General features: G+C 47.0%; 2 protein-coding genes across 4 annotated transcripts in view; one reads left to right on the top strand and one right to left on the bottom strand.

Moving 5' to 3' along the window:
- Window positions 1-7,182, top strand: part of RAD54L (RAD54 like) — a 25,648-nt gene extending 18,466 nt beyond the window's left edge. For both annotated transcript variants that reach the window (XM_058717546.1, XM_058717547.1), the window contains 9 exons: window positions 283-409; window positions 1,617-1,691; window positions 1,823-1,953; window positions 2,487-2,597; window positions 2,749-2,872; window positions 3,222-3,300; window positions 3,603-3,782; window positions 6,516-6,679; window positions 6,776-7,182. In XM_058717546.1, the coding sequence (XP_058573529.1) occupies window positions 283-409; window positions 1,617-1,691; window positions 1,823-1,953; window positions 2,487-2,597; window positions 2,749-2,872; window positions 3,222-3,300; window positions 3,603-3,782; window positions 6,516-6,679; window positions 6,776-6,986 (1,202 nt within the window). In that variant the 3' untranslated portion in view covers window positions 6,987-7,182. The remainder of the gene's footprint in view (window positions 1-282; window positions 410-1,616; window positions 1,692-1,822; window positions 1,954-2,486; window positions 2,598-2,748; window positions 2,873-3,221; window positions 3,301-3,602; window positions 3,783-6,515; window positions 6,680-6,775) is intronic.
- On the bottom strand, window positions 7,105-26,799 carry LRRC41 (leucine rich repeat containing 41). Of its 2 annotated transcripts, none has more exons than XM_058717543.1 (10): window positions 26,380-26,799; window positions 22,210-22,296; window positions 21,241-21,311; window positions 12,647-13,790; window positions 9,722-9,982; window positions 9,041-9,205; window positions 8,853-8,951; window positions 8,193-8,315; window positions 7,896-7,971; window positions 7,105-7,802 (listed from the first exon to the last, which is right to left on the bottom strand). In XM_058717543.1, the coding sequence occupies exons 1-10, from the start codon at window positions 26,576-26,578 to the stop codon at window positions 7,583-7,585; spliced, it is 2,445 nt and encodes an 814-aa protein (XP_058573526.1). In that variant the 5' UTR covers window positions 26,579-26,799; the 3' UTR covers window positions 7,105-7,582. The 2 variants fall into 2 exon arrangements, with proteins under 2 accessions (XP_058573526.1, XP_058573528.1); XM_058717545.1 differs by lacking the exon at window positions 26,380-26,799 and adding an exon at window positions 25,170-25,973.
- Between the last annotated feature and the right edge of the window lie 106 nt (window positions 26,800-26,905).

Below are 26,905 nucleotides of genomic sequence, written 5' to 3'. Positions count from 1 at the left end.
ACTGTGACATCATGACCTGAGCTGAAGTCAGGTGCTTAATGACTGAGTCACCCAAGCGCCCTTACGTTTCTTGATCTTGGCAGATTTGGCATCCTTTCATTTGGCTGTGAGCAAAAAGTCCTTGATTTCTTCAATTTTGTGAGGCCTGGCTAGGAGGGGTGCAGGGGAACACATGGCAAAAAGAGCAAGTGGCTAGAAGTGGGATGTAAAAGAGCGAGACTCCACTTTTTTTTTTTTTTTTTTTAATGTAGTACTTTATTTTTCCCTTCTCTCTTGTCTTAGGAACTGCCCATGAGTTCAAGAAGCATTTTGAGTTGCCAATTTTGAAGAGTCGAGATGCAGCTGCCAGTGAGGCTGACAGGCAGCTAGGAGAAGAGCGGCTACGGGAGCTCACCAGCATTGTGAATAGGTAATGGCGGGGTGGGTGCTGGGCTAGGCAGCAGCACCTTTTTTTTTTTTTTAAAGTGTTTATTTTGAGAGAGAGAGAGGGAGAGACAGAATCCCAGGCAGGTTCTGCATTGTCAGCACAGAGCCCAACGCGGGGCTCAGACTCATGAACCATGAGATCATGACCTGGGCCAAGACCGAGAGTTGGACACTTAACCTACTGAGCCACCCAGGTGCCCCAGCAGCACCTTTCTTTGGGATTTTCCCCCAAGTTAGGTCATCAGAATTGCCTACTAAACTATCCAAGTCCAATCCTTTGGTGCTTTGGCCCATGAGGCTGGGAAGGGAGTGGGATCTGTGCCCTGACTATAGCCACTGAATAAATGGAGAGGTCTTGCAAGCCAAGTTCCTGCTTTCTTCCTGGCCTGGGCCCTGTGGTCTGGCTTTGGGCTGCTTAGCATCCTGCTGAGGAAGCTCTTCTCTCATGCTGGTCTCCCTGAACAGAATATCCCTTGGAGCATTGTTAATACTTCAGAAGCTTCCTGTCAGTCAGTCTTAGACCTAAAGCACCAGGCTTCCCTTCTCAGACCCCATAGTCTTCTGTGACAGGTAGAAATAGATCTGACTGATGGGTGTGGCTCCCAGACTAAGAGGGCTTTTCCATAGGGTCCACATAATCCAAAAGGCAAGTACATTCTAGATTCCCTGTTGTAGGTAATACACTTGATTTATATCCTGGAGTCCCGCCCTCTCTCCCTCCCAATTTTTGATGGCAGGAAGGAGAGTCACTATATTCTTAGGAGCTGCTCCTTAGGTGTCTGATCCCTGTCCTTCCTGGTCGGCCAGGAGGTATGGGCTTAATTTCATTGAACCTTGGGCCATGTGGTATTTGGGCAAGTGCAAGTAGAAACTCCTCTAAGGACTTGGTGGTTTGCAGCTTCCTTCTCCTGTCTGAGCACTAGGCTTAATGGAAGATCTTGGCCTTCTCTTGAAGACTAGCTAAACTTTTGAAGAGGAAGAGTTGTCACTGTAAGCTAGACTGTTCGAAAGAGTCTCTTTTCCCATGACTGAGACCCTGATAAAGATTTCTTTGCCATAGAGCTGATGTGTCTCTGACATTTGATTCTACAAAAGAGACAGTCTTTTGGGTTCTTTGGGTGGTAGCTTTTATTCTAGTAGTTAGCAGGGCATTTTTACCAGCCTTTTGCCTTTTTATCTTCTCTCCCCAGGTGCCTGATACGGAGGACCTCTGATATCCTTTCTAAATATCTGCCTGTGAAAATTGAGCAGGTGGTTTGTTGTAGGTACTGAACTCAACTGAGGGATGTAGAGTGTGTAAAAACTCAGCCCTTGAGGCATGGCTGGGCTCTCACAGTATTCTTAGGGCAGAGGTGTCGTCCAGCCTTTCCCACTAACCCAGCTACCCTTTTTTCAGGCTGACATCCCTTCAGACTGAGTTATACAAGAAGTTTCTGAGACAGGCCAAGCCAGCAGAAGAGTTGCGTGAGGGCAAGATGAGTGTGTCTTCCCTTTCTTCCATCACCTTGCTAAAGAAGCTTTGTAATCGTGAGTTGGGTCCATGTCCTGGGGTCCCCTGAGAGAGTAAGCAAGGAAGGCTAGGCTCCTGTAAGGTCCAGCCACCTTGACCAAAACTTGTCTAGAGTCCTCATAAAGGCCACCTGTGATTCCAGCCCTCCCCAAGGCATGAACCCTACATTTTGTACTCCGTACCAGAACCTTTGCTTTGGAAAATTTTGCTTACCCTTTGCCCAGCCCATGCTTGATGCTTGGGAGTATATGGGACTTGTGAGTATATGGGAGTATGCATGCACACCTGTGCATATAGGATGTTGGACAGGAGGAAAAATAACAAATCTTGCCCTCTGTGGTGTAGTTCCCTTCTTGCTGGGAGAACACACTAGTAAGCAAGGTGGTCCTAGATGGAACTGTCTGCAAACTGGGAATTGGGACCTGGTAAGTCTGGCGCTGAGGAAGGTCTGCTGGGTAGGCTTCTAGAGGAGATTCCAATGAGCATCGAAGTGGAAACTGGAAAGCACTGTAGCTGGCATTTTGGGTTTTGTTTTTGTTGTTGTTTTCAGATCCAGCTCTAATCTATGACAAGTGTGTGGAAGAGGAGGGTGGCTTTGAAGGTGCCTTGGAAATATTCCCCCCTGGTTATAGCTCCAAGGCTCTAGAGCCCCAGCTATCAGGTAAGCCAGTCTTTGGGCTCCTCTGGGAGGAAAGGTGGGAAATTGTCTCTTTGTGCTAGATGTATCCTTGCCTCAAGGCATGATATCGAAAGTAAGAATACTGGGCCATGGGGATGGCCTGTTGGGAGCTAATGGTTGATGATTTCCCCAGGTAAGATGCTGGTCCTTGATTACATTCTGGCAGTGACCCGAAGCCGCAGCAGTGACAAAGTAGTGCTGGTGTCCAATTACACTCAGACATTGGACCTCTTTGAGAAGCTCTGCCGGGCCCGAAGGTAGGGAAGAGTCAAATCAGTTTGCCAAAGGAGTGCCTCCCCTACCGTCCCCCTAGGAAGAGTAGATGGTAGGTGTTCTGATTGGTGGATATGGGCAAGAAATGGGTGCAGGGGGGACTTCCCAGAAAATATGTTCTTTTACTGTGATGATCCTGTCTCCATCTCCAAGCAGAATAGCCCCTGGCCCTTCAGGTACTTCCAGAGGACTAGCCCTTAGTCCCCTGCCTCTCCCTTTGGGAGTTTAGGCCCTCAGGCTCTACATGTGTAGCCTCAAGCCTGGTTAGTTCAAGTCCTTCAGTAGCAAGCCTCTGCTTCCTTCTTGGGTTTTGATGTTTGAATTCCCCTTCAGGTACTTGTATGTCCGCTTGGATGGCACAATGTCCATTAAGAAGCGAGCCAAGATTGTAGAGCGCTTCAACAATCCATTGGTAAATGTACAGCCCCTGTTTCCATACTACCAATGCAGTAACATCAGAATCACTGGTTGATAGAGAAACTAGATGGGTGCTCTGCTTTAGGGTCTCTCTCTCTCTCTGTCTCCCTCCGCCCTTGGTGGGTGTGGTGGAATTAGCCTGGTTGGTGATGGTGGGGCTGGGAAATTGGTAGGCAAATTGGTGGTCCTCACAGCATAAGAGTACAGATGTATGAGAGAGAGAACTGTTGGCTGGACTGAATAGGATTCCAGTTCAGGCTGCAAGAGGTTCTTTTCTCCTGCTTCCTTTCTTTCCAGAGCCCTGACTTTGTCTTCATGCTGAGCAGCAAAGCTGGGGGTTGTGGCCTCAATCTCATTGGAGCAAACCGACTGGTCATGTTTGACCCTGACTGGAACCCAGCTAATGATGAACAAGCCATGGCCCGGGTCTGGCGTGATGGTCAAAAGAAGACCTGCTACATCTATCGCCTGCTGTCTGTAAGGATGGTGACAGTGGTCAGAGTAGGGGTGGGTCATGAAAAAGACCTTTAGGACCATCTTGGGTTTTTTCTCAGTACCTGTTTTGCCTCTGCCTCTAGCAGTGGCCAATCTATGGGCTTAGCCAGACCCTTGTATTTTTCTGTTCTTTCTCCCTCTCTCCACCCCATTCCTTCAAAACCTATGCCTCCTGATACCTGTTCAGTGGTTGACAAACTCCCCTGTGGCCTCATCTCTTCACAGGACACCTGCTTTCCCTCATACTTTGATTTCTACTGTGCACTTGACTTGTAATCTTCTCATACTCCATGTGTCCCCTGGGACTAAGAAGTAGTATTGGCATTCTCCCAAGTTCTCAGTGATCAATCATACAGACTGTAGTTCTCTTTTAAAGCTCATGTTCTCTGACTTGACTACTCTCTTTTCTTCCTTGTCACTGTCATCTACCCTATGCTAGTTTCCTAATTCATTGATGACTTTGGATACCAGCCTAGTCTAGTCCTTCATTTCTTCCCCAAATTCAGTTATCATCTTGACTTCAAGGACTATGCAGTTATCTAGCACTCCGGCTTCCATGTTTCCTTGACCTCATCTCTAATGACCAGTTCAACTCCTTCCCATTTAGTTACTCCCAAGGCCACACTCTGGAACTTTAGTAATACCAAAACTATACACAGTACCCAAAACTATCATTCTATTCTCAACTTCCTGTCCTTCCAGTTTTCTCGTATCTCCTATATCTGCTTTAGCCTAAATGTCCCTAGTACCTCACCTTTCCCCCAGTCTGGCTTCACTTCTCTTTGTTTGGCCTGATTCCTACTGTGCATCCTTTCAGTCACTCTTTCTGTAATACTCCAGTTGGATCACTACAACTGTTCTCAAGTTCTGCACCAGATAAAATTTGCGGGTGTAGATTAGCACTACCACAAATTCACATATTCCATTTTGGGCTGGGCTGTATCTTGTTTCTTTCAACAGCCACTTCAAGCCTTCACCACTTCCCTCAAGTTTCTTACCTAACCCTGTCTCTCATTCTTTTTGCAGAGACCTTGTCTTCTGCTTCACAGAAAAAAATGTAGGCTACCAGGCTTGAGTTCTCTTACCTGTCTTTTGTGTATCTCTAGACCTGCTCTTCCCTTCCCATCTCAGAGGAAGATAATTTCCTTTTTTGAGCTTCATCATTCCAGCTCTGCCCTGGATTGTTTTCCTTCTTTCTTAGTTGATTAAGGTCTCTCTTATTTACCTAAGTCTATAAACATGCTGAGGTAGCTCTCACCATTTAACTCTCTGTCCTATTGTAGCCACTACCTTGGGTTACTTTCCATGTGTTCACCGTCACATTTTTCCAAAGCCTACAGATTAACTTCACTTCCTCATCTTCTATTCACTCTTCAGACCGCTTTTGAACTTGCTTTTGAATGTAATATTGGCTTCCTAATTGCCAGAACAAGAAACTCTTGATTTTTCCTCTGTGTATCTGACACTGTTGACTACTAGTCTTTAAAATTCTATTCTCTTTGGAAATTCCACTCTGGTTTTCCTATCTGTGTGATTACCTACACTCATTATATTGACAAATCTCTAAATGTTTAGCCAAGATCTCTTACCTGAGTTTTAGACCCATATTTCCATCACCTATTGTACATTTCCGCTTGTATGTCTCATGAACACTTTAGATGCAAGGTGACTAAATTCATTTCCTTTCTGAATTTTGTCATTTAATGGCTCCATTATCCAACGAACCCAAATCTGGGTATCATCCTACTGGACCATTCCCTGTCTCCTAACAACAAATCACTATTTGTCTTCTGGCAATTTCCTTATCTAACCTTCCTCTTTACCCTGTGCTAAAGTCACAGTTCTCTTTCACTTGGATACTGCAGCAGCTTCCTAATGCTTTACCTTTGGTCTTAACCTGTTCTTCACATATTGCTTCCAGAATGAACTTTCCAAAAATCCTGATTTTGCTTTTCATCACTTGCAGGATAAGGCCAAGCTCTTTCAGCCTGGCATCCATATTTCTCCAGTATGGCCTCTGCTGACTTACTCAGTCCCAGCTTTTACTATACTCCCACCATCCTCAAGACAGGCTCAACTCAGTCCTCCAGTAGGCCAGGCTTATGCCTTTGTCCTATGTGGGGCCTACGAGCTTTCCTTCTCTCTTCCCTTGTAAACCATCTATTCATTTTTTATGATTCAACTCAAGGATCATCTTTACTTCAAGCTTTTCATCACTTTCCCCCTCTACTACCCCTCTTGTGGGCCCTTGGGAATCCTATGCAGGTTTCTGTTATTGTGCCAATTAGTTTATGTGTCTCTCCCAGAAGCCTAGGAGTTCAGGAATAAGGATCATATTTAATTCTTCTTTGTATCCTAGTGTTGGCACAGAGCCAGGCATAGGATACCCAAATGATATTTGTTGAGTGTGAGAGGCCTGGGCTTGGTGTGGAGGTCTGGTGAAGCTGCTGCAAACCTCAGCTCACTCTGAAAGAATTTAGCCAAGACATGAAACCCTCCATTCGTACAGAAAATATCCTGGGTGAGCAGTGGCTACAAGTCATGTTCCCAAGAGACAGACTGAGAAAATGGGCTCAGCTGATGTGTTGCTATAGGACTTTTACTTCTCATTCATTTCCCCTTCTCTTGGGTGGCTATAGTTTCAACCCCTGGGTATTCCTGCCCCCTATGTTTGGGAATGACTTAGCTGTACATCCTTGGGCACCCCCACCCCAGGCAGGAACCATTGAGGAGAAGATCTTTCAGCGCCAGAGCCACAAGAAGGCACTGAGCAGCTGTGTGGTGGATGAGGAACAGGATGTGGAGCGGCACTTCTCTCTCGGCGAGTTGAAGGAGCTGTTTACCCTGGATGAGGCTAGCCTCAGTGACACACATGACAGGTGGGTGGGGTGCCCTTGCTGGCCATTACTTCTGAACTCCCTGCACAGCATGGAGACGGGCTCTATAGTTACCACGGCTCTGTCCTCTGCCCCCAGGTTGCGCTGCTGCCGCTGTGTCAACAATCACCAGGTCCGGCCACCCCCTGATGGTTCTGACTGCACCTCAGACCTGGCTCAGTGGAACCATAACACTGATAAACGGGGGCTTAAGGATGAGGTACTCCAGGCCGCCTGGGATGCTGCCTCCACAGCCATCACGTTCGTCTTCCACCAGCAGTCTCATGAGGAGCAGCGGGGTCTCCACTGATAACCAGCTGGTCTGGGTGTAGCTGTTAGAGGAAGGAGACAGGGAAAGGGGGCTCCTTGCCCCATAGGACCCTACTGAATTTTGTTCTCTGGGACAAAAATCATCAAGGAGGGCTGCATGATGTTTGCCCAAAGTTTATTTTATAAGAAAAACTTTTTTGGTTAAAAAAAAGAAAGGAATAAAGGTATGAAAGGGACTGAGGCTTGGGAGCAGCATGGTGAGCCCAGCAGAGAAGAGGCCTGGTAGTGGACACTCCTGTACTTCTCTAAAGCCTGGGTACCTGCTTGAGGAAGGAAAGCAGGAACCTCAGGCAGGGGGAGAGGAGCTGTCCTCAGTGACTGATGAGCACTGTAACCTGGCCCAGGGTTCCAAGAGTAGTGGGTAAGGGGCCCAAAGGCTCTAAACCCAGTTGTGAGAGTGCCTTTGCTGAGCCCAGCAAGACCTCCAGGACCTCAGTGCAAGGGAAGAAGGAAAAAGAGGAAAAAAGGTTGCAGAAAGAGAAAGACAGAATTGGTGTTTGGGAGTTCTGGGCAGCCCATGTCTCAGCCCCTGCAAGCTGATGGTGCTGAGCATGGGCCTGTGAAGCATGGGCCCCATCACATGGTGCTGACATAATCTGCGAAGGCCTGGGATGAGTCCCACGAGTCGCTAACCACGTGACAAGTGGCCCGGAGCCGCCGAATGGCTTCCCTGGCTGTGACTGCATCCTGGTCCAGCCAGTTCTGGAAGAGGCGCAGGTGACCAAAGGCTCCACGGCCCCAGCGCTCCAGCCGCTTGGCGAACTCCAGAAGACCATCTGGCTTGATGCAGTTGGAACTGGTAGGGGTGAGATGATTAGACACCCAGGAAACAATCCCTAGTCTATATCCTTAGAGCTCCATCCCTTGTCCCTTCCTCCTCCCCATGTACCTGATGTCCAGCTGACACAGAGAGGAGGATGAATCCTCTGAGAAAACATCTGCCAGGGCCAGCAAGCCAGCATTCCCTGGGGAGAAGGGGAGAAATGTCTAATCACCCAAGAACAGGGAACATGGGTATCCCAACCCATTTCTGGTGGGGAGAAGCCCAGCCTCCAAAAGCCCCAGCACACAACTATATTCCAACCCCCATGTTCCCAGTGGAGAGGCCTATGCCTTCCTCCACTGAATTTTGAGGTCAAAGGACTGGCTCCTTCACCCCTGTCCCTTCCCAGGGCCCTGCCCCCACCCAGGCGGTTCCCTGGCAGCCGGAGGCCCTTCAGTGTGGAGTTGCCCTTCATAGCAGCAACCATCTCAGGCAGAAACTGGGCCGGGCGCTTCTCAAACAGACGGCAGAAGGAGAAGGTAATCTCTGTCAAGAGAAATTAGAATGAATTCTGATGGCTAACATTAGGACTTGTTGCTGCCCCTCCTGCCCCAGTTGGCCTTAGCAAGGGGTCTGAACATTTTATAGAGGCCCAGAAAGAGAAAGGAATTTGTCCAAGACCCAAGCAAGACTGGAACTAAATCAGATTTAAACCAGAGACTGAACCCAGAGGTTCACCCTAGAGAGGTCCTCTGTGTGGACAGTTCTCCATTCACTTCTTTTCCCTCTATCCATTGCTTGCCCTCTATGCAGGGGTGGGGATTAGGGACAAGAGTATGAGGGGAACCTGACAGCATATTTACCCTTCCCCACCACCATTATTTCTGTTGGCCACTGAAAGGTAAGAAAAACTTGAGTAATTTTCCCATGTTAAGTATAGGAGGAGTTGAATTTGGGTCCTTTTAGAAGGAAGATGATGCAGTTTCTATAACTTATAGTTGAGGATATAAGGCCAAGAAAAGAACAGTGGCAGAGCCACAATGAGGACCCAGCAATGCCCCAGGTTCTGAATGATGAATTTACCTTGAAGAGTCAGATTCTGTAGCAAAAAGAGCACCTCACTCTGACAGTCAGCCAGATTCATGTCGTGGAAGCTCAGCCTCTTCAGGGCTAGGTTGTACTCTGCATGGGGGTAGAGGCCATGGGCCTTAGCTTTCCCAAAGAATAACAGGGTCTCTTACCCTCCCTTTATCATTCTAGCTGGGTCCTACCTTTGAGTGTCTGTAACACAAGCCCAAAATCTTGGGGAGAGGCAAAGGTAGCACTATCCAGAGACAGCTGCTGCAGAGAACCTGAGGCCTTCAGTACAGAGCAGAGCAGTGGGGCTGGTTGGGCTCCCCGTGGAAATCCCATCTCCAGCTGTTCCAGGCAGTTTTCTGGATATGATAGGGAGAAAAGATTCCAGTGGGCCATCTCTCTTCTATTCTCAGAGCAGGTCCCATCCTGTCCTTTAGAGGCTCACTGAAAAATCTTGTTTACTTGTCATTAAGTGCCTGCTATAACACTAGGTTCTGGGAAGAGAGTACTAGGAGATTTAGTCCTTGTTCTCCTGGAGCTTTTAGTCCAGGAAGACTAGACTATTCAGACAAGCAAACAGGAGTGTGCAAGAGTGGTGAGCTAGGAAACAGGATCCAAGGGGACATACAGAAGGGGGACCTAGACCCCTTTTCTGGAGACTTATCTGCCATGGTCACTTTCTATTGGGCTTGTAGTGGTTTGGGCCCTGTCCAGCCCATGGTCATCTTTAACAGCAGGCTCTAAAGAGGGAATGGATTTCAGATAAGCCAGGAATGAGTGTTGCTAGGTCTGGATTAGGTCTTCCCACCTTTTCCACACAAATGCACCTGCACATTTGTGTGAACACATGCACACGCACACGCACAGTGCTTCACCTGGTATCTCCTCATCCCCAATTATGTGGCTAGGGGGCCCTGCATTCCCTGGCACGGCAGGGTTGTCCCTCTGGCTGGGGTGGTCAACACGAATAGAAAGGACCCGCAGCAGGGGCAGGGCTCGCACAATGGCACGTGTCAGCTCCAGGATGGGCAGTGGTGAGAACAGATCACTGAGATGCAGGGCACGGAGGCGGCATCCAGCCTGGCCTGACAGGGCCCGCAGACTGTCCAGCAGGCGGAAGATGTTAGAGCCCAGGCCTATGGCAGGAAAGAGGTTAGGTCAGTCATGTGGGAGTGTCAGCAAGAATAACATTCAGAGACCACTCCAGATATTTCTGTTGATGACCACCAATTTTCTTGAGCTTCCGATCAGATTACTTAAAAATCATTTGTCTCAACTATTCATCGTCTTGCTTTTTTCCTCAGGTAACCAGCAAACTGATGTCTACTGTACTGGGCCATGCCCTCAAGCATCAGTCAGGGCAGTCACAAAATAAGAGGATGTGGTGGGGCATACTGTGCTGCCAGCTAAATGACAGGCCCAGAGGGCAGCAGAAATCTCTGGACTTTTCTTATAGGTCACGTGGAACATTTGAAATCTAAGGGGAGTGGCAATGACTCAATAGGGAATACTTTAAAAGATTAATTAGGTGGGAATAGAGCAGAAAAGGATAACCACATCCCACAAAAGGGAACAGGATGCAGGAGGGTTAGAGCAGATGCTTAATGCCACAAAGCAAATAATTTCTTGGAACCTACTTATCTCCCCTTGGACTGAGAAGGCCCCTGTTGATCCATTTCAACTAAACCTCACCCAGCACCTAGTAAATACTTTTTTTGTGTGTTTTTGCTAGACAGTAGCCAGCAACAGCTCTTGCTCCTGCCTATGTAGGCTGATTAACAACAAAAATGTGTGAGGGGAACTGGAGAAGTTGAGTATTGTAGAAGCACAAAGGATGGGTACTTAGCACCCAGTCCAGCTTCCCTCAGTAAAAACTTTACAGCTGAGTTGTAAAGAACACAAAGGAGACAGGCTAAAAGGAGGGACGGGAGGGACTGGCAGGGAGAACTCAGTATATATAAAAGCCTGAAGGAGGAAGAGTGGCAGCTTCCAAGAACTGAAAATATTCACTGTGGCTGCTGTGTAAAGTATGGGGGGGTGAGGGTTCAAGATGCCACTATGAAGGTAAGCAGGAGTGAGAACACAAATGACCTGTAAGTAAATTAAGTATGGTGACAGGAAACCATTCAAGGGTTTTTAAATGAATGACCTTTTCATTAAACAAACAAAAAAACTTGGGCTGCAGTGTAGACTGTGAATTGTATGGTGAGTATGAAGTCAGGAGGAACTACTGAAATGATGAATCCAGGTGAGAAGTAATCATGGCTCAAATTAAGGATGTGGAGATAGAGAAGTAAGTGGATTTGAGAGATCATAAAGATATGTGGTGCAAAAGAAAGAACCCAGCTTTCTTTTGGGCAGCTGAGTCAGCTGTGAGGTCACTGACAGAACAGAGCTATCAGGGGAGAAGATGCATTCAGGCTGCGGGGCTTGTGGTTTATGAAGTGACATCTAGTAGTCGGCTGGCTAAATAGTTCTGGAGTTTAGGAGAAGGATCTGGGCCAGTGTCCTAGATTGGGGAATCTTCAGCATAGTTGGCCTTTCAAACTACAAGAATGGACAGAATTGTTCAGGAAGCATGTATAAAGTGGCAGAGCTCTGAGAAACTCTGGACATTAAGATATGAGAGGTAATGTCCAGGGAGGGAGAAGAGAAAAATAGATTTTGAGATAGTGGAAATGAGAATATTTGATGAAGACTACTTCATAGCAGCAAATGCTGCCGAAAATTAATGTGAGAGGAGGACTAAAACATATGTATTGGACTTAGCAACAGGGAGGACCTTGGAGAAGGAAGGCAGCATTAAGGAGTGGTGAAAACCTTGGATTCGGGAAGCCGGTTGCCTCCTGGCTCAGTGAGGTTATCTTGGGCAAGCCACTTGACCTCATAGGGTTGGTGTAAGGATTCAATTCATATAGTGCTTAAATTATGCCAGATACATACTAAGCAATATATAAAAGTTCTTATTACTAAGGCATCTGAGAAACAAGCTTTCCTAAGAAGGCAAGAAGGTATGGATCCAGAAAACAGGTAAAAGAGTTAGTCTTAGATAGGATGGCCATCTCTTCCATTGTGATGGAGAAAAGGATGAGTGTAGATGTAGGAGAGTTTATAGGTTGGTTAACAATAAGTTGAAGTTCATGTGTGATGGCTTCTATTTTCTCTGAAGGAGGTGAAGTCATCTGCTAAGAAAGGAAAAGGGAGGATTTGGAAGTAGTAGGAATGGGAGCTAATGTTACAAACAGGATTCATATAAGGATGATGACTGAATATACAGTAGCACTGGTCTGCACAGTTGTGATTTTCTCCATCAAGTGCTCAGCATCCTAAGTAGATTGATGGATTTACCCAGAGTTGAAGTTTGGCTCGCTGGGCACAGCCAGGTGGGTAAGAACTGAGGACTGCTTTACAGGTTGCTGGTCTGATAAAAATGTGGTCTACACCTTGTCTGTATAGCTGCTTTGATATGAGTGGTGGGACCCAACCTTAGACTTGGTGGGCCTGCATACACTATACTGTTCCCACAATATGGGAATTGCCTACCATATCTAAAATGTACCCATTCTTAAGGTTCTCACTGCCTCTCAGGAACTCCTTCCAACTCTAAAGCCTATAAACCTCATGTTCTTCCCTAGCATTGAAAGTCTGCCACTGTTTCATGTATGTGCCTTCTGCCCCACTCTGACGCAGGCTGGGCCACATCTCCAGCTCCTCGATCGCATTCCCTATTCCCCTCTGCAGGATTGGGCACACAGATGGTGCTGCTGTGAGACCCATCTCTGCCCCTGCAGGGCACTCACCATTATAGGAGAGTGTGAGGCTCTCCAGAGACACCCAGGAGCTCAGCAGGTGGCACAGTGTCAGAGCCGCCTCTGTGGAGAGCGGAACTGTGAATAGCTCCAAGGTGGAAATGCTTCGGAATCGCTGGGAGGCCTCCAGTGCTGGAAGCCCCAGGCAGCTGGGATCTGATCCATCCAAAGCTCCACAAGCCACTTCCCCGATCTCCATCTCTTCCCCATCCTCCTTCTCACCAGCCACAATGAAAACAAAGTCATACAGGTCTTCAGACTCCGCTCCAGACCCCTGACGGGTGCGAGCACCCTTCTTCCCTGCAGCTCGCTTAAAACGCTTTAGGGGCTTAGGCTGTGGGGCTGAGCTAGCTGGAGCCCGTTTGGATGAGGATGTGGAAGAGGAAGCAGAGGCAGAGGAGGTGGTGGCTGGAGCAGAGGGTGGCCGCTTGGTGCCAGGAGCCTCGTAGGAGGTTGCTGGAGGGTGCAGATCCCTCTTAGGGTCTGTCCCACCTGCTATCAGGCTCTCCTGTGTGCTCCGGCGTGTTACCCGGGTAGCAGGTGCAGCTCTGGCCGTCTGCTTGGCTTCATTCTTCCGCCGGGAGGCCATCAGGGCTGCAGCACATCGCTCAGCAGCATCCCTGCGAGGCCGGCGTGAGCCCAACAGGAGGGACCCTTCATCTCGGGATGGGGCCCGGCCTCGGGAGGCTTCTCCACAGAGGCGGCAAGGTGGACCACCAGGGCCTGGCTGCCAGAAGCCAGCACTCATGGTGAGGATGAGGATGAAAAGGGCTGACTCAGGCACAGGCCAGGAGTACAGCGACACCTGGCTGACAGCCCCATGGTGAATAAGCTGATGCAACAGCTGCCGAAGAGACTGCTGAGCAGCCACATCAGAGAACAGCAGGTGGCGGAACTTGAGGGTGTGCAGGGAACTGGCCAGGGTCTCCAGAACCCTGCGGTTGGGCTCAGCCACCAGCTCAGTCGCACCCTGCAGCATATTGCAGATGGTCAGCTGTCGGACGTGGCGGGAGCTATGCAGAAGAGGTGAGAAGCGCTGGTCACAGAGACGCCTGTCAGAAGATACATCAATGGTCCCACGTAGAACATGGGAAAAAAAGGCCTCCATAAACTTGGCTCGCCAACAGGTCACACTCTGAAAGCAGAGAACATGCCAGACAGCTGTGATACTAAGGGCTACCCACTGAACCATCATTTCCCCAAGTTCCTCTGTTCCAATAGCTATTTGATGAGTCAGGCAACATTCTAAATAATTTATACAAATTAATCTTCACATCTTTGAGGCATATATTAGTTATCCCCATTTTACAGGTAGGAAAAATAAGGCACAAAAGTTGTTACTGCCTGTGGTTACACAGGTAAATAGTAGAATCAAGATCTGAACCCAGGAAATTTGGTTCCAGAGATTATTTTGTTATAGTGACTGCCATTCAAGTGAAACATTCACTCCTGTAGTTTCTTCCATGTTTGTTTCTAGAACCTGACCCCAACTTTCCACTCTTACCACTACCACATTTGTTCAGACCCTTACCCCCTCACACCTGACCATTAGCTTCCTGATTACTTCCCCATCTCATTTTCTCCTTCTCAAACTTTTATACACAAGTCCACTGGATTCGTCTTTGTAAAACATGCCTGACTACATTCTGCCTTAAAACCCTCAGAATCTTTCCATTGCTCAGAGTTAATCTGAAGTTCCTTAGCCTGGGAGGGAAAGCCCTGTACAATGTGGCCTCTAAGATTTATCTCTCACATCTTGCTCACGTGAATGTTTTGTTCTGGACAAACTGATCACCTTATTGACCGAGACCTGCCTTCTACATGCTTTTCCTACATCTGCCAGAAATGCTCTTCATTGCCAGACCAAATAGGCTTCCTGAGAAGACCTACTAACATTTCACTTTTTTAAAAAAATAATTTTTTAAATGTTTATTTTTGAGAGAGAGGGAGGGAGACACAGAATCCGAAGCAGGTTCCAGGCTCTGAGTGGTCAGCAGAGCCCAATGCAGGGCTTGAACCCACAGACTGTGAGATCATGACCTGAGCCAAAGTCGGATGCTTAACTGACTGAGCCAATCAGGTGCCCCAACATTTTACTCTTCTTGAGGTTATTCATCTCAGTGTCTCTGTGTGCCCCCTTTTACCCCTCCCCTGCCTCTCTTGTGGGACTCTTCTGATAATCTGACTACTCAGGTGTTAGACATTGGTAACATTGTCTCATGGTGTTGTCTCTGCACATGTTTTATCCCAACCAGATGAAAAATTCCTGGAGATCAAGGTCCAAATCCTAGATTTGGATTCTCCAAGGCAATAGTTACTGGCTTTGATGCACATGAGATTTTATCAGACTATTCTGGTACATTTAGAAGATCTCTGAATGCAGGTGTTTCTTAACCTTTGGTGCACATCAAGATTTACTGTGGAGCTTTTGTTTCTCCAAAATTCATGTCAGCTACCCAGAGTTGGTGATCCTCTTATGTTATATCTGCAGTAAGGCCCATAAAAATTTTTTTTTAATATTTATTTTTGAGAGAGAGGGAGGGAGGGAGAAAGACAATCTAAAGGAGGCACCAGGCTCTGAGCTGTCAGGCACAGAGCCTGATGCAGGGTTCGAACTTACAAACCACGAGATGGTGACCTGAGCCGAAGTCAGATGCTTAACTGACTGAGCCACCAAGGCCTGTGCATCTTTATTTTTTAAACTTCCCCCAGATGATTCTGATATATATCAGAGGTCAGCATTTACTGCTACCTACCCTCCCCACCCCCAAAAGGGCACACAGCCTTCCTTAAGTTCCCATTCTCTCCTAAGGTGCAGTAGAAAGTCTGCTGACTTTGATACAAGTGTTATCTCTGCCACTATACTCTGGACCTCTTCAATCTCTTCATCTGTAAAAGGTGGATAATATCACTTGTTTCACAGGTTTGTTGTGAAGATCAAATGAGACCATGCAAGTCAAAGCACTTTGTAAACTGTAAAATACAAAATGTTACTTCTGTTACTGCTAATGCTAATAGCCCAGATGGGCAATGTGAAATGAACTTGATGGAGGCAGAGCCTGTTAAGCAGGGTGCTTATTCAGCCTGAAGCAAAGGCAGTAGGGGCCTGAGGTTCCCCAAGACTAAAAAGGCACTTCTCTTTGGTATTTGCCCTGCCTCTATGCATTCGCTCATACCACAGTCACCCTCAACTTATATCTGAGGTTCTTGGCAGGAGTTGGGCCCCTATTCTTAGGCAAAAGTGTCATTCCCTTGGCCCTGGCCATTCCCTATGACACTGCCTGCTGTGGTAATAATTGGGAATGATTTCTTCGTGTTTGAGCTAATTGCATGGCAGCAACAAGGGGGAAGGACCTCTCACCAGCAATAATGTAGGGGCATTATGGGACCAGGAAAAAATACCTGACAACCAAATCTCCACTCAGCCTACAGTAGAAGCAGAGCGGGTATTCCTGAATCCTATCTCTAACACTTTTCCTACACATTTGCTGGCCTATGCTCACAGCCTTGGAAAACACCTGCAGGTAACCTAGCAAGGCTTTAACTTCACAAGTGAGACAGTCAAGGCCTAAAATATGGACAAAAACGTGAACCAAGATATTGTGGCTGTTTCTGACCAGGAGGCACATGTAATATGTAGTTTTGGTAACTAAATATTAGTGTTCCCCTCTCCCCACATTTTATTGGTTGATGAAGACAGTGGGAGAATATTTGAAACTGGAACACCCAGACATGTGGTAACTGCTGTGAGAACAGCATGACATAGTGAATAGGAGCAGGCACTCCAGAGCCAAATTGCCTCAACTTGAATCCTAGGTCTACCATTCACTAACTATAACCTCAGACAGTAACTTCACCTCTATCTGCCTCAGTTTCATCATCTATAAAGTGAGGAAGGTAACTAAACCTGCCTACATCATAGAGTTGTGAGGATTAGATGAGTAAAGTTAGTTATGACAATTATGTCAATTAATTATGAGCAGACAGCAGTTCACTGCGTTTTATTCCATCACCACCTTTTAGAAGAATCTCTGCTAAAATTTCAAAGTTGAGGGGTGCCTGGGTGGCTCAGTTGGTTAAGCATGACTTCAGCTCAGGTCATGATCTCATGGTTCATGGGTTTGAGCCCCGCATCAAGCTCTGTGCTGACAGCTCAAGGCCTGGAGCCTGCCTTGGATTCTGTGTCTCCCTCCCTCTCTCTGCCCCTCCCCTGTTCACTTTCTGTCTCTCAAAAATAAACATTAATTTTTTTAATTTCAAAACTGAAAACAAGCTAAGAGATCTAGTTCAAGCCATTCATTGTGTGAACTTATACATTATCGAATACAAAATGATTTAAACACATTCTTTTGGGGGTGCCTGGGTGGCTCAGTTGGTTAAGTTTACGACACTTGATCACAGCTCAGGTCATTATCTCAAGGTTGTAGGATGGAGCCCTGCATTGGGTTTCATGCCGGGTATGGAACCTGCTTAAGATTCTCTCTCCCTCTGCCCCCGTCCCTCACCGCTTGTGCATGTGTGCACACAGTCTATCAAAAAATAAAATAAATAAAATTGGGGCGCCTGACTGGTTCAGTCGGTTAAGCGTGGGACTTGATTTTGGCTCAGGTCATGATCTCATGGTTCATGAGTTTGAGCCCTGCATTGCGTTCTGCACTGGCGGTGCGGAGCCTGCTTGGGAGTCTTTCTCTCCTCTCTGAGCCTTCCCTGCTCATGTTCTCTCTTTCAAAATAAACTCAATAAATTTAAAGATAAGAGATTGTTTTTTTAATTTTTTTTTAACGTTTATTCACTTTTGAGAGACAGAGAGTGAGAGTGGGGGAGGGGCAGAGAGAGGGAAACACAGGATCCGAAGCAGGCTCCAGGCTCTGAGCTGTCAGCCCAGAGCCCGCCCGATGTGGGGCTCGAACTTACAAGCTATGAGATCATGACCTGAGCCGAAGTTGGATGCCCAACCGACTGAGCCACCCAGGCGCCCCAAAAATAAAAGATTTAAACACATTCTTTTGGAGGCACCTAGGTGGCTCAGTCAAGGTTAAGTGATAAGACTCTTGTTTTCAGCTCAGGTCATGATCTCACAGTTCATGAGTTTGAGCCTCACGCTATCAGTGCAGAGCCTGCTTGGGATTCTCTGTCTCAAAAATAAATAAACATTAAAAAAAAAAACCACACACATTCTTTCAGGCAAGAGTAGGGGAAATAAGGCACCACCAAAGAGGTAAAATAACATTTGTCTACCAACACAGTCCTTGGCCCATCCACAGGCCGGTGGCTTAGGCACCAGTTGGGGAGGAAGAAGTGTGTGTACAAACTAGAGAAAGCTAAATATTTTCTTGTACTAAACAGAGCCAGCAAATGTTCACAAACTATTGTCCACTATTTTTCTGACAACAGAAATATTATTTGCGGAGAGATAAAATCTGTAAACCAACTCTTTGGAATGTATATGTAAATGTGAATAGCTATAATTGTTTTTTTTTTTTTAATTTTTAAACATTTATTATTTTCTTTTTTTTGAGAGAGTGCAAGTGGGGAGGGACAGAGAGGGAGACACAGAATCTAAAGCAGGCTCCAGGCTCCGAGCTGTCAGCACAGAGCCCGATGCGGGACTCGAACCCACAAACCGCAAGATCATTACCTGAGCTGAAGTTGGACACTTAACCGACTGAGCCACCCAGGGGCCCCATATAGCTATAATTGTTTTTATAACATTGAGACAATTTTGAACAATTTCAAATTCTGGGCTTTTTAAACATTATACCACCGTGTCATTACATTTTACCACCATGTATTTAAATGTTTTTAGAACATGACTTTGTTAATATTTTGAAAATTTGGATGTACTACATTCAATAATTCATGCATTATTGAAGAAATTATTTCCAGGTTTTGATATTAAGTTGCTGCGATGAACATCTTGAAATAAATCTTCATGAGTATCTCAACTTTTATGTACTATAAATTCTAAGAAATAGAATTTCTAGTCTAAGAATATTTTAAAGACTCTTGACAATTATCACCAGATTGCCCACCAAGACAGTTATGTAACATTTCTGCTCCCACCAATACCATATTAAAATGCAAGTTTCACCCACCCCTGGAATTATCTTTTAAAACAAACCAAAACAAGACTTCACTAATTTAAGAGTTATAAGTTTATTTTCCCATTTTTTATTATTGAGATTGAATAGTTTTCACTTTATTGGAGATTTTTGTATATTTTGTGACTTGTCCCTATCTTTACATACTCTACTGGAATAGCTTGTCTTTGTCTTATTCTCTGTATCTTCTTGTCTTACAAATGTTGTTGCAAACATTCTTTCCTAGTTTATGTACCTTTAAATTGTGTTTATTGTATTGGCATTTATTGTCCATACTTTTTTTTTTTGGTTCTGCCCATTTAATAATTAACACTCTCCATCCTGAGATTAGATAACCAGTCACCTTTATTCTTGTTTAGTTGTTTTATGCTTTTACTTTTTACAGTTTAATCTTTAGTTCCATATAGAAATTATTTGAGTATATTGTAAAATGAGGCTCTAACTTGATTTTTTCCAAATAGTGAACCAGTAACTAGAGAATCATTTACTGAATAATCCTTCATTTCCCCATTGCCTTGTCTCCAGAATATCAGATCTCTTAATACACATAAAGTACTGCACAATTTGAAATTCTATTTCTTTATAAGCAATCAGGGACCATGGCTATCTTGTTCACCACTGTATACTTAGAACCTAGTATAGTGCCTGGAATTGAGCAGGCACTTATTAAGTGTTTCTGAATTATGAGGTTAAGGTTACTGTCATGCAAAACTGGGAAACAAAAAGAGGCACCCTTTGAAATGGATATGATCCAAGTCAGGACCTCTGTCTAGGTAACTGTTAGGCCACCAAGCCTGGGGTTTCCTTAATGTTCTGAAATGCTCTGAGACAAGAAAAGATAACAAACATATATTCTTTACCAGGAAGCTTGAGATAATGTTGGGAAAAAAAGCGTATTCTAAGTGAAAGATATTACAATCTCCATCAACTGCGAGTCAACCATACTGCTTGGGAAACACTAGGCCACAGTGACTCTCATGCTTCTTTAAAGGTTTCAGGAAGCTGTTACTGTTTTCAAATCTTGCATCTACTTCTCCTCATGAGGCCTAATTCCTGTATATAGTGCCTGAAGATTTTGTTGGGCCTTAGCATTGTCTCACTGAACTTCAAGAGTTGCATCCAGATCTGGAAGTAGAAAAGCTGAAGGATATGGAGCTGAATGTTACTGAACCCAGTGCATCCCCAGAAATTAAATCTCCAATTCCTGATAAGAGCTTGTTTTCTTATCACTTGGCCTCACCCACCAGTTCAAATACTACTTCCCAAGAAACACTTTCATGCTCCCTTCTCCCTCAACCTTCTTGTTACTATCACACCACTTATCCTCCCATGCATAATGTATTTCTTTGCAGACTTCCTGCTAAACATGAAGTTCCTGAAGATTAGGGACTGTGTCTGTACTTCCAATATCTAACATAAGACCTGGCATGTGGGAAGTTTTAGTAATGTTTATTGAACTCAATCTGTTCTGTCACCTAGTTATGGAGCAGCAAAAGAAATTCTGGTTAAAAGAGAGATCCAGTGAGTTATATCTGAACCAACACATAATAGAACTGCAGGGCTACAAGAAGCCCTAAAAGTCATCTTATCCAACCTCTCTTACAATGCTGAATTTCTTCTATAATATCTTTGTGTCAGGTAGTTATCTAGACTCTATTTGAACACTTAGTGATGGGAAGCTTATTACCTCTGGAATTAGCTTGTTTCATCACCAATAAGTTCAGGGTTTAAAAGTTCTACAATCACTTTGGCAAAAATTTATCCTCCTTTAGCTTCTACCCATACAAGTCTATTAATTCCTCTTTTATATAATAATCATTCAAATATTTCAAGACAGTTCATGTTCCCCAAGTCTTCTTTTTTTCAGGAAAAACATCTCCAGTGTTCCAAGTGTGACTCACATGATGTGGCCTTGACTTCTTTCTCCATACTCCAAGGGTAGCCTGACCACTGCAAAGCCAGGCAGGTCTATCATCCCCCTTGTCCTTTAGCATATGTTATAGTTACATTAATTCACACAGCTCAGGGTATAGTCATTGTATGAATTACTTTAGCACACTGTTGACCAAACCCCCTTACTCATTTTTATACAAGTTGCTAAGCCAGGCCCCTCCACCTCTTTCCCTGAGGTCATGCAATTGGAATTTTTTAGATTCAAGTGAGGAATTGGTTTATTCTGTTAAATTTTATCTTGTTAGGTTTGACCACTGCTCCAGCCCTGTCAAGACCTCTACGAATCTGGGTTCTGCCTTCCATTATGATCACTACCTTCCTCTGTTTTGTGTTAACCTATAAACACGGTGAGCAATCAAGCCAGTGACAAATGCCAAATGGAAAGAACCTTGTGACAAGACATCAGAGCCCTCCTCCCAAATTCATTCCAACCCTGTGTCTGCACTTTACCAGTACCCAGCTTGTGTTTGTAAGCTATTCCTGCTTTCAATGTGCAAAGTCAGGCCAGAGTTCTACCTGGTGCTAACTTACTTCCAAACTGGAAGGCCTTGTCTTCATTAGCTCATCCCATAGTCGGCGCCAGATGGCTTGAGTGGAGAGGCCTGGGGGGAGAAATATCACTTTTATTTGGCTGCTCTTTGGCCACCATGAGTGCAGTACATCAGCCTTTATTGTTGCCTTCTCTGGATTCACAGGAGCAATATGGCAGACTAGTAAAGAGCACTGGCTCTAAAGACAGACTGCCTGGGTTTAAATATCAGCCAACCACACTCTAGCTGTGTGACTTTGGGTAAGTTTACTTCATTTTTCTGTACCTCAGTTACCTTATCTGTAAAACATAGTTAATAATAGTTATTTCATAGAGTTGTTGAAAAGATTAAATGTGTTTCTCCAAGTAAAGTGCCTAGGAGAGTGCAAGCACATCAGGATTAGATAAATGCTGGCTATTAAAAGATCTGTCTAGGGGTGCCTGGGTGGCTCAGTCGGTTAAGCGGCCGACTTCAGCTCAGGTCATGATCTCACGGTCTGTGAGTTCAAGCCCCACGTCGGGCTCTGTGCTGACAGCTCAGAGCCTGGAGCCTGTTTCGGATTCTGTGTCTCCCTCTATCTCTGACCCTCCCCTGTCCATGCTCTGTCTCTCTCTGTCTCAAAAATAAATAAACGTTAAAAAAAAAAATTAAAAAAAAAAAAAGATCTGTCTAATGAGTGGTTTGGGAAACAGCAAGGTAAAATAGAAAAATTAAGATTCAGAAGATCTGGGTTTTAGTCTGACTTAGCTATTAATTGTGGTGTGCCTATGGTTTCACTTTCATTAGTATAATTGGGATCATTTATTTGCTTTGTGTTTCACTGGACACTGTAAGGAATCTGGTAAGAAAGCAGGTGTGAGGGTACTTTTGAAAAGCATGAGTTCTACACAGGTATCAGGTGTAATATTTACCAGAACATTATGGTGCCTGGCTTATAATCACTGAATGAGAAAGAGAGAAAGACACTCACCTTTCTTGAGGGCAGTTTCCTCAATCCTCTCCAAGTAATATATATTGAGCAGAGGTAAGATGCTTTGAAGTATTGGGCCTGGGAGAGCTACAAAAAAAAAAACCCACAAAATTTATTTTTTTCTCCTAGGGTTCCAAGCATTATTTATCCTATTGGAAAGGAAAACAGAAGGACAGACTTCTCATTTGGCAAATGGAACCTCCAGTAGCTAACCTAAGTCTAATTCAAACTCTAATCCACTTATCTTTAGCCACTTAGTTAGCACCTGGAATTTCAGGGACATGCACATCTTCAAGGGTGAGATAATAAAGCAAGCTGATATACTCATTTAGGAGCTGGTCAGTTCATTTCTGCCCAAGCATAATGAAACATTCTGCATTTGAAAGGTCCTATTGAGGGGCACCAGGGTGACCTAGTTGGTTAGGTAACTGAGTCTTGATTTCAGCTAGGGTCATGATCTCACAATTTGTGGGTATGAGCCCTGCATCAGGTTCTGTGCTGGCGGCTCAGAGCCTGCTTGGGATTCTCTCTCCCTCTCTCTCTCTGTCCCTCCTCTGCTCTCTCTCACAACAAATAAACTCAAAAAAAAAAAAAAAAAAAGATAAAAAGGGGTGCCTGGGTGGCTCAGTCGATTAAGTGTCCGACTCTTGATTTTAGCTCAGGTCATGATCTAGCAGTTTGTGAGGTCGAGCCCCGCATCAGGCTCTGCACTGACAGTGTGGAGCCTGCTTAGGATTCTCTCTCTCTCCACCCTTCCCCTGATCTCGCTTTCTCAAAATAAATAAACTTTAAAAAAAAAAAAAGATAAAAATACAAAACAAATAAAAATTCCTATTGAATATGTGTGATAAAAATGTCCAACATAATCTGGGCCGTACTAACTTTTCCAGCTCCCTGCTTTGCCTCCTATGCTTTATCCATGCTAAATTACTTTTACATTTATTTAACGTGTCACGCTATTTTTTGTCTCTGTGCCTTTGTCATGCTGCTCTCTACTAGGAATGTCCTTGCCATTTTCATCATATTAACTATTCATCTTCCAAGTATCATGTGCCTTTTATCAAGCCTTTTCTGAATCCCCTTCCCACTCTTCCAGGTTGGTGATTCCCATCCTTTGGGCCCCTACTATATTCTGAACTAGTACTTTCCGGTGAACAATAGAAATAATCCAGCCCTAACTCTAAATTCAACATATCATAAAAACAAAACTTGCTCTTGCTGATGTGTAGAGCCGAAAGGCTTTACAGTATTATGGCTAAACAGTTTAGTCTCTAGAGTTGGACCAAACTGAGTGAAATTCTGATTCTATTACTTAGGAATCCTTGGGCAAATTAACATCTTTAAGACTCAGTTTTATCAATTTTAAAATGGAAGTAATAATAACTACCTCATAATATTGCTATAAAAATTAAAGAAGATCATACCTGTAATCTTTTTAAGACCATTCCTGGCCATAATAAGCTCACTAAATGTTGTCTATTTTTATCCTTATCCTGTCAATACCATCTCTGTCCTGCCAAGAACAGTCTAAGATCTTAGAGTATACCATATCTAAGTAAAATCTTTCAAAACTTCTAGGATCTCCCTTTATCTTTACTTGTGGAATAAGTGAATCTTGATGTCCACAGTCTAGTACAATTCTTTGTACATAGTACTCAGTGTACTTGCTGAATGAAAGTATTAATTCCCTAAGCTATTACATTAACGTAAGTTCTCTATTGCATTCAAGCTCCATATCCTGGCATTCAAGGTATAACATACCTATTCTACTTGTTTCCTCACTGTATCCTTTCCTGCTGCCTCTACTCACTTTACCCTTCTCTCTCCCTACACAAAGCAATGCTAGTCCACTGCCTCCAGGAAGCCTTTCTTGGCTGTTAGCCCACACTGAGACCTTCCTCCAAAGCAGCACTTCTTCCCAGGCCTCTTACTTGGCCCTCCTAAGAGGCCTAACCTGATTCAGCTTTTTCTGTGTGACTATTTACCTAGGCTAGGCCCATAGGAGCTCGTCCTCCTCTGTCTCTCCAATCTGCTCTGTTTAGCCATCCCCTCTCACAGCCATAGGGATTCTCATCCCCTATTATCCACAAACTCCTCTCTTCCTTTCTCCATTCTTCTTAAGCCAGGCTCTTCCTTGCTTCTTTCCAGCCTCTACCTTTACTGCCTCCTCTTCCCAACTTGGGGCCTCTATACCCAGTCCTCTTCCCTCCTAGCCAAGTTTAGCATTCTAGAAGCTCCAGGCTGATAGAGCCAATCCTCTCTCTGCCTTCTTCCAGGCAGACTCTTCAGGACTCTTCTGAGCCCCCTGCCCAGCTCCACTGAGACTTCACCTATTCCCCATGGGTCAGCCTGACCCTTCTCCTCTCATCTGTTGGCACAGGGCCTCCACAACCCCTCCCCCCATCAGCTTGAGGACTCTAACAGTCTTCCCCACTACAGGAAGACACTTGGGCCTCCTCAGGATCGCTGCCCCACCCCCACCTCACCAAGGGCCTTCCCACATCCCTAGGCCTTCTTTAACCACTCTCCACAGCCTTGGGCCTTATTCCTGGAGGCCCAACCCGTCAAACTCCAGGGCCCTTTCTTCACAGCCATCTCCTCAAAGTGCAACTCAAACTCAGAATCCCAGGACCTCAAGCCTTCACTTCTGACCTTACCAGGGCCTTCCTCCTGGCAAAGGCACTACCACCACTCCCGAGGCCTTCTCCAGAACCTCACCCCCCCCACCCCTTCAAGGCCTGGGGGCCTCCTCTTCTCTCCTGCCACTCCCTCCGGGTTCCCTGGGCCCTGGGCCTGGCCTGGATCTCCTCACCCAGCTTCGGCCGGGCCTCTGGACCCCACCCCCTCACACCACCAGTCTGTCAGGCCCAAGGCCTCCCTCATCCCCGTGCGGCCAGGCCTACCCCCCCCCCCCCCCCCCCCCGCCCCGGGGCCCTCACTCTGCCGTCTATCACTCTCACCATCAGTGTTCGCCAGGCCGACCCGAGTTTTTCCTCACCAGCTGCCAGGCTGGGGCCGGCGGGGCCCACCCCAAAGCCCGGCCTCCGCGTGCGCATCCGGCTGCGGGCCTTCTCTCCTGCGTTACCTGACCCGCGCCGGGCCGCCCTACTCCCAGGCCCACCAGCCCGGCTGGTCGGTTTGCCCTTCCCGGCCCCTCGGCCCAGGGCCGCGGGCCGCCCGCCTTGGCCGCTCAGCCTGGGCACCCTCAGCCCGGAGCCGGGCCGTCGGTCCCGGCAGCTTTCGAACTTTCGGGCCCGGTGCCTCCTTTGGCTCCGACTCAGCCCAAGGCCTCCTAGCTGCGACGCGCCCCCTCCCAACCGGGATCCCCGGGCCGTCGCCCCGCCTGGGGCCTCCCTGGCCCTTCCCGCCTGTCCGTCATTCGAGCCTCCCTAGATTGCTGACCCGCTCCCGGCCTCCCTTCACCCGCTCGGGCCCTTCCTCCGCTCAGGCCAGTCCGAGTGGCCTCCGGCGTTCCCTGCCCTGCCCGTCAGTCAGTCCTGCGCTGAAGCAATTGGGCACCCGAGGCCTCGGTCGTCAGTGCGTTCCCCTCAGCCCTGGGTCGTCGGACAGGCCTCGGCGCCCCAAGCCTTCGGCATCTCCCCCAGCCCCTCGCTCTCCATTCCACTGGGCTGCCCTGGCCCGTCAGCCTGGCCTCGGGAGTCTCAGCACCCGCGGTCCGTCAAGCAGACACCGGAGGCCCCGCGCGTCAGTCAGGTTAGGTGGCCCCGGGCCTGGCCTCCTTGCCTTAGGCCGGGCCTCCCAACCTCGGCCCCCGCCCCCAAGCGGCAGGGCCATCTCTTCCCGTCGGTTCGACATCCGAGACTCCCCAGCCCGGCCCGTCTCGAGCGTCAGTTCGGTGCCCACGGCCGGTCCGTCACTCCAGCCTCTGTCGTCCGGGCCCTGCCTGCTTGGCCCCAGACCGGGCCTCCTGCCCTCGCCCCCCGCGCCCCCCTAGCCAGGCCGCGGTGCAGGTCCACCTGCCGATTTGGTCCCTGCTTTTACTCTGCCTAGTCCAGTCAGTCACGGAATTCGTGCTCCGACCCGACGGTGCGGCTTCCAGTACCCCGGGCCGGGCCTTGCCCCAGGCCTCCCGGCCTCGCCCCCCGCGCCCCCCGGCCGCTGGGCCGCCTCCGCTCGTTGCCAGAGGTAGCCCCTCACCCCGCGACTTACCCCACACCCCGCTCTCCAGAACCCCCATATGGGCGCTCACCGCCCGCCCGCACAGCTCGAACAGGGCGGGGGGAGCGCTGGGGCCCGAGGCCGAGCTCTTCGCTGGCGCCGCCTCCCGGGACGTGGCCTCCATGGTCGTTGCCGCCGCTACCTCACAGAACCAGCAACTCCGGGCGCGCCAGGCCTCGGGCGCCGCCATCTTGGGGAGGTGCGCGATCCCGAGAGTGGCACCCTCGCGCCGCCATCTTGAAAAGGTCAGCAGTTAGGACGGTTTCATCAGCGATGTGGGGAAGACTGGGAACTGCGCTAAAGGAACGTCGACTCAATGCGCATTCTTACCAAGTCTCTTAGAAGCCAATACTTTACATAAATTCGTATATCAATGTATGTGGCTCTGGCGCGATCAAGGGGATATTTCTTAGCAAATCCTCCTTAGGCACGAATACTAGCTCCCCCTATCCCCTGCCTGTGGACGGTAGTATATGCCAATCCGAGCGTGTGTTCGCGACTACGACGAGTCTGCCGC

The sequence above is a fragment of the Neofelis nebulosa genome, chromosome 2, assembly GCF_028018385.1.
Source record: "Neofelis nebulosa isolate mNeoNeb1 chromosome 2, mNeoNeb1.pri, whole genome shotgun sequence".
Classification (NCBI taxonomy): Eukaryota; Metazoa; Chordata; class Mammalia; order Carnivora; family Felidae; genus Neofelis; species Neofelis nebulosa.
Note: the sequence above shows the minus strand (reverse complement) of the source record. Positions and strands in the feature narration are given on the sequence as shown.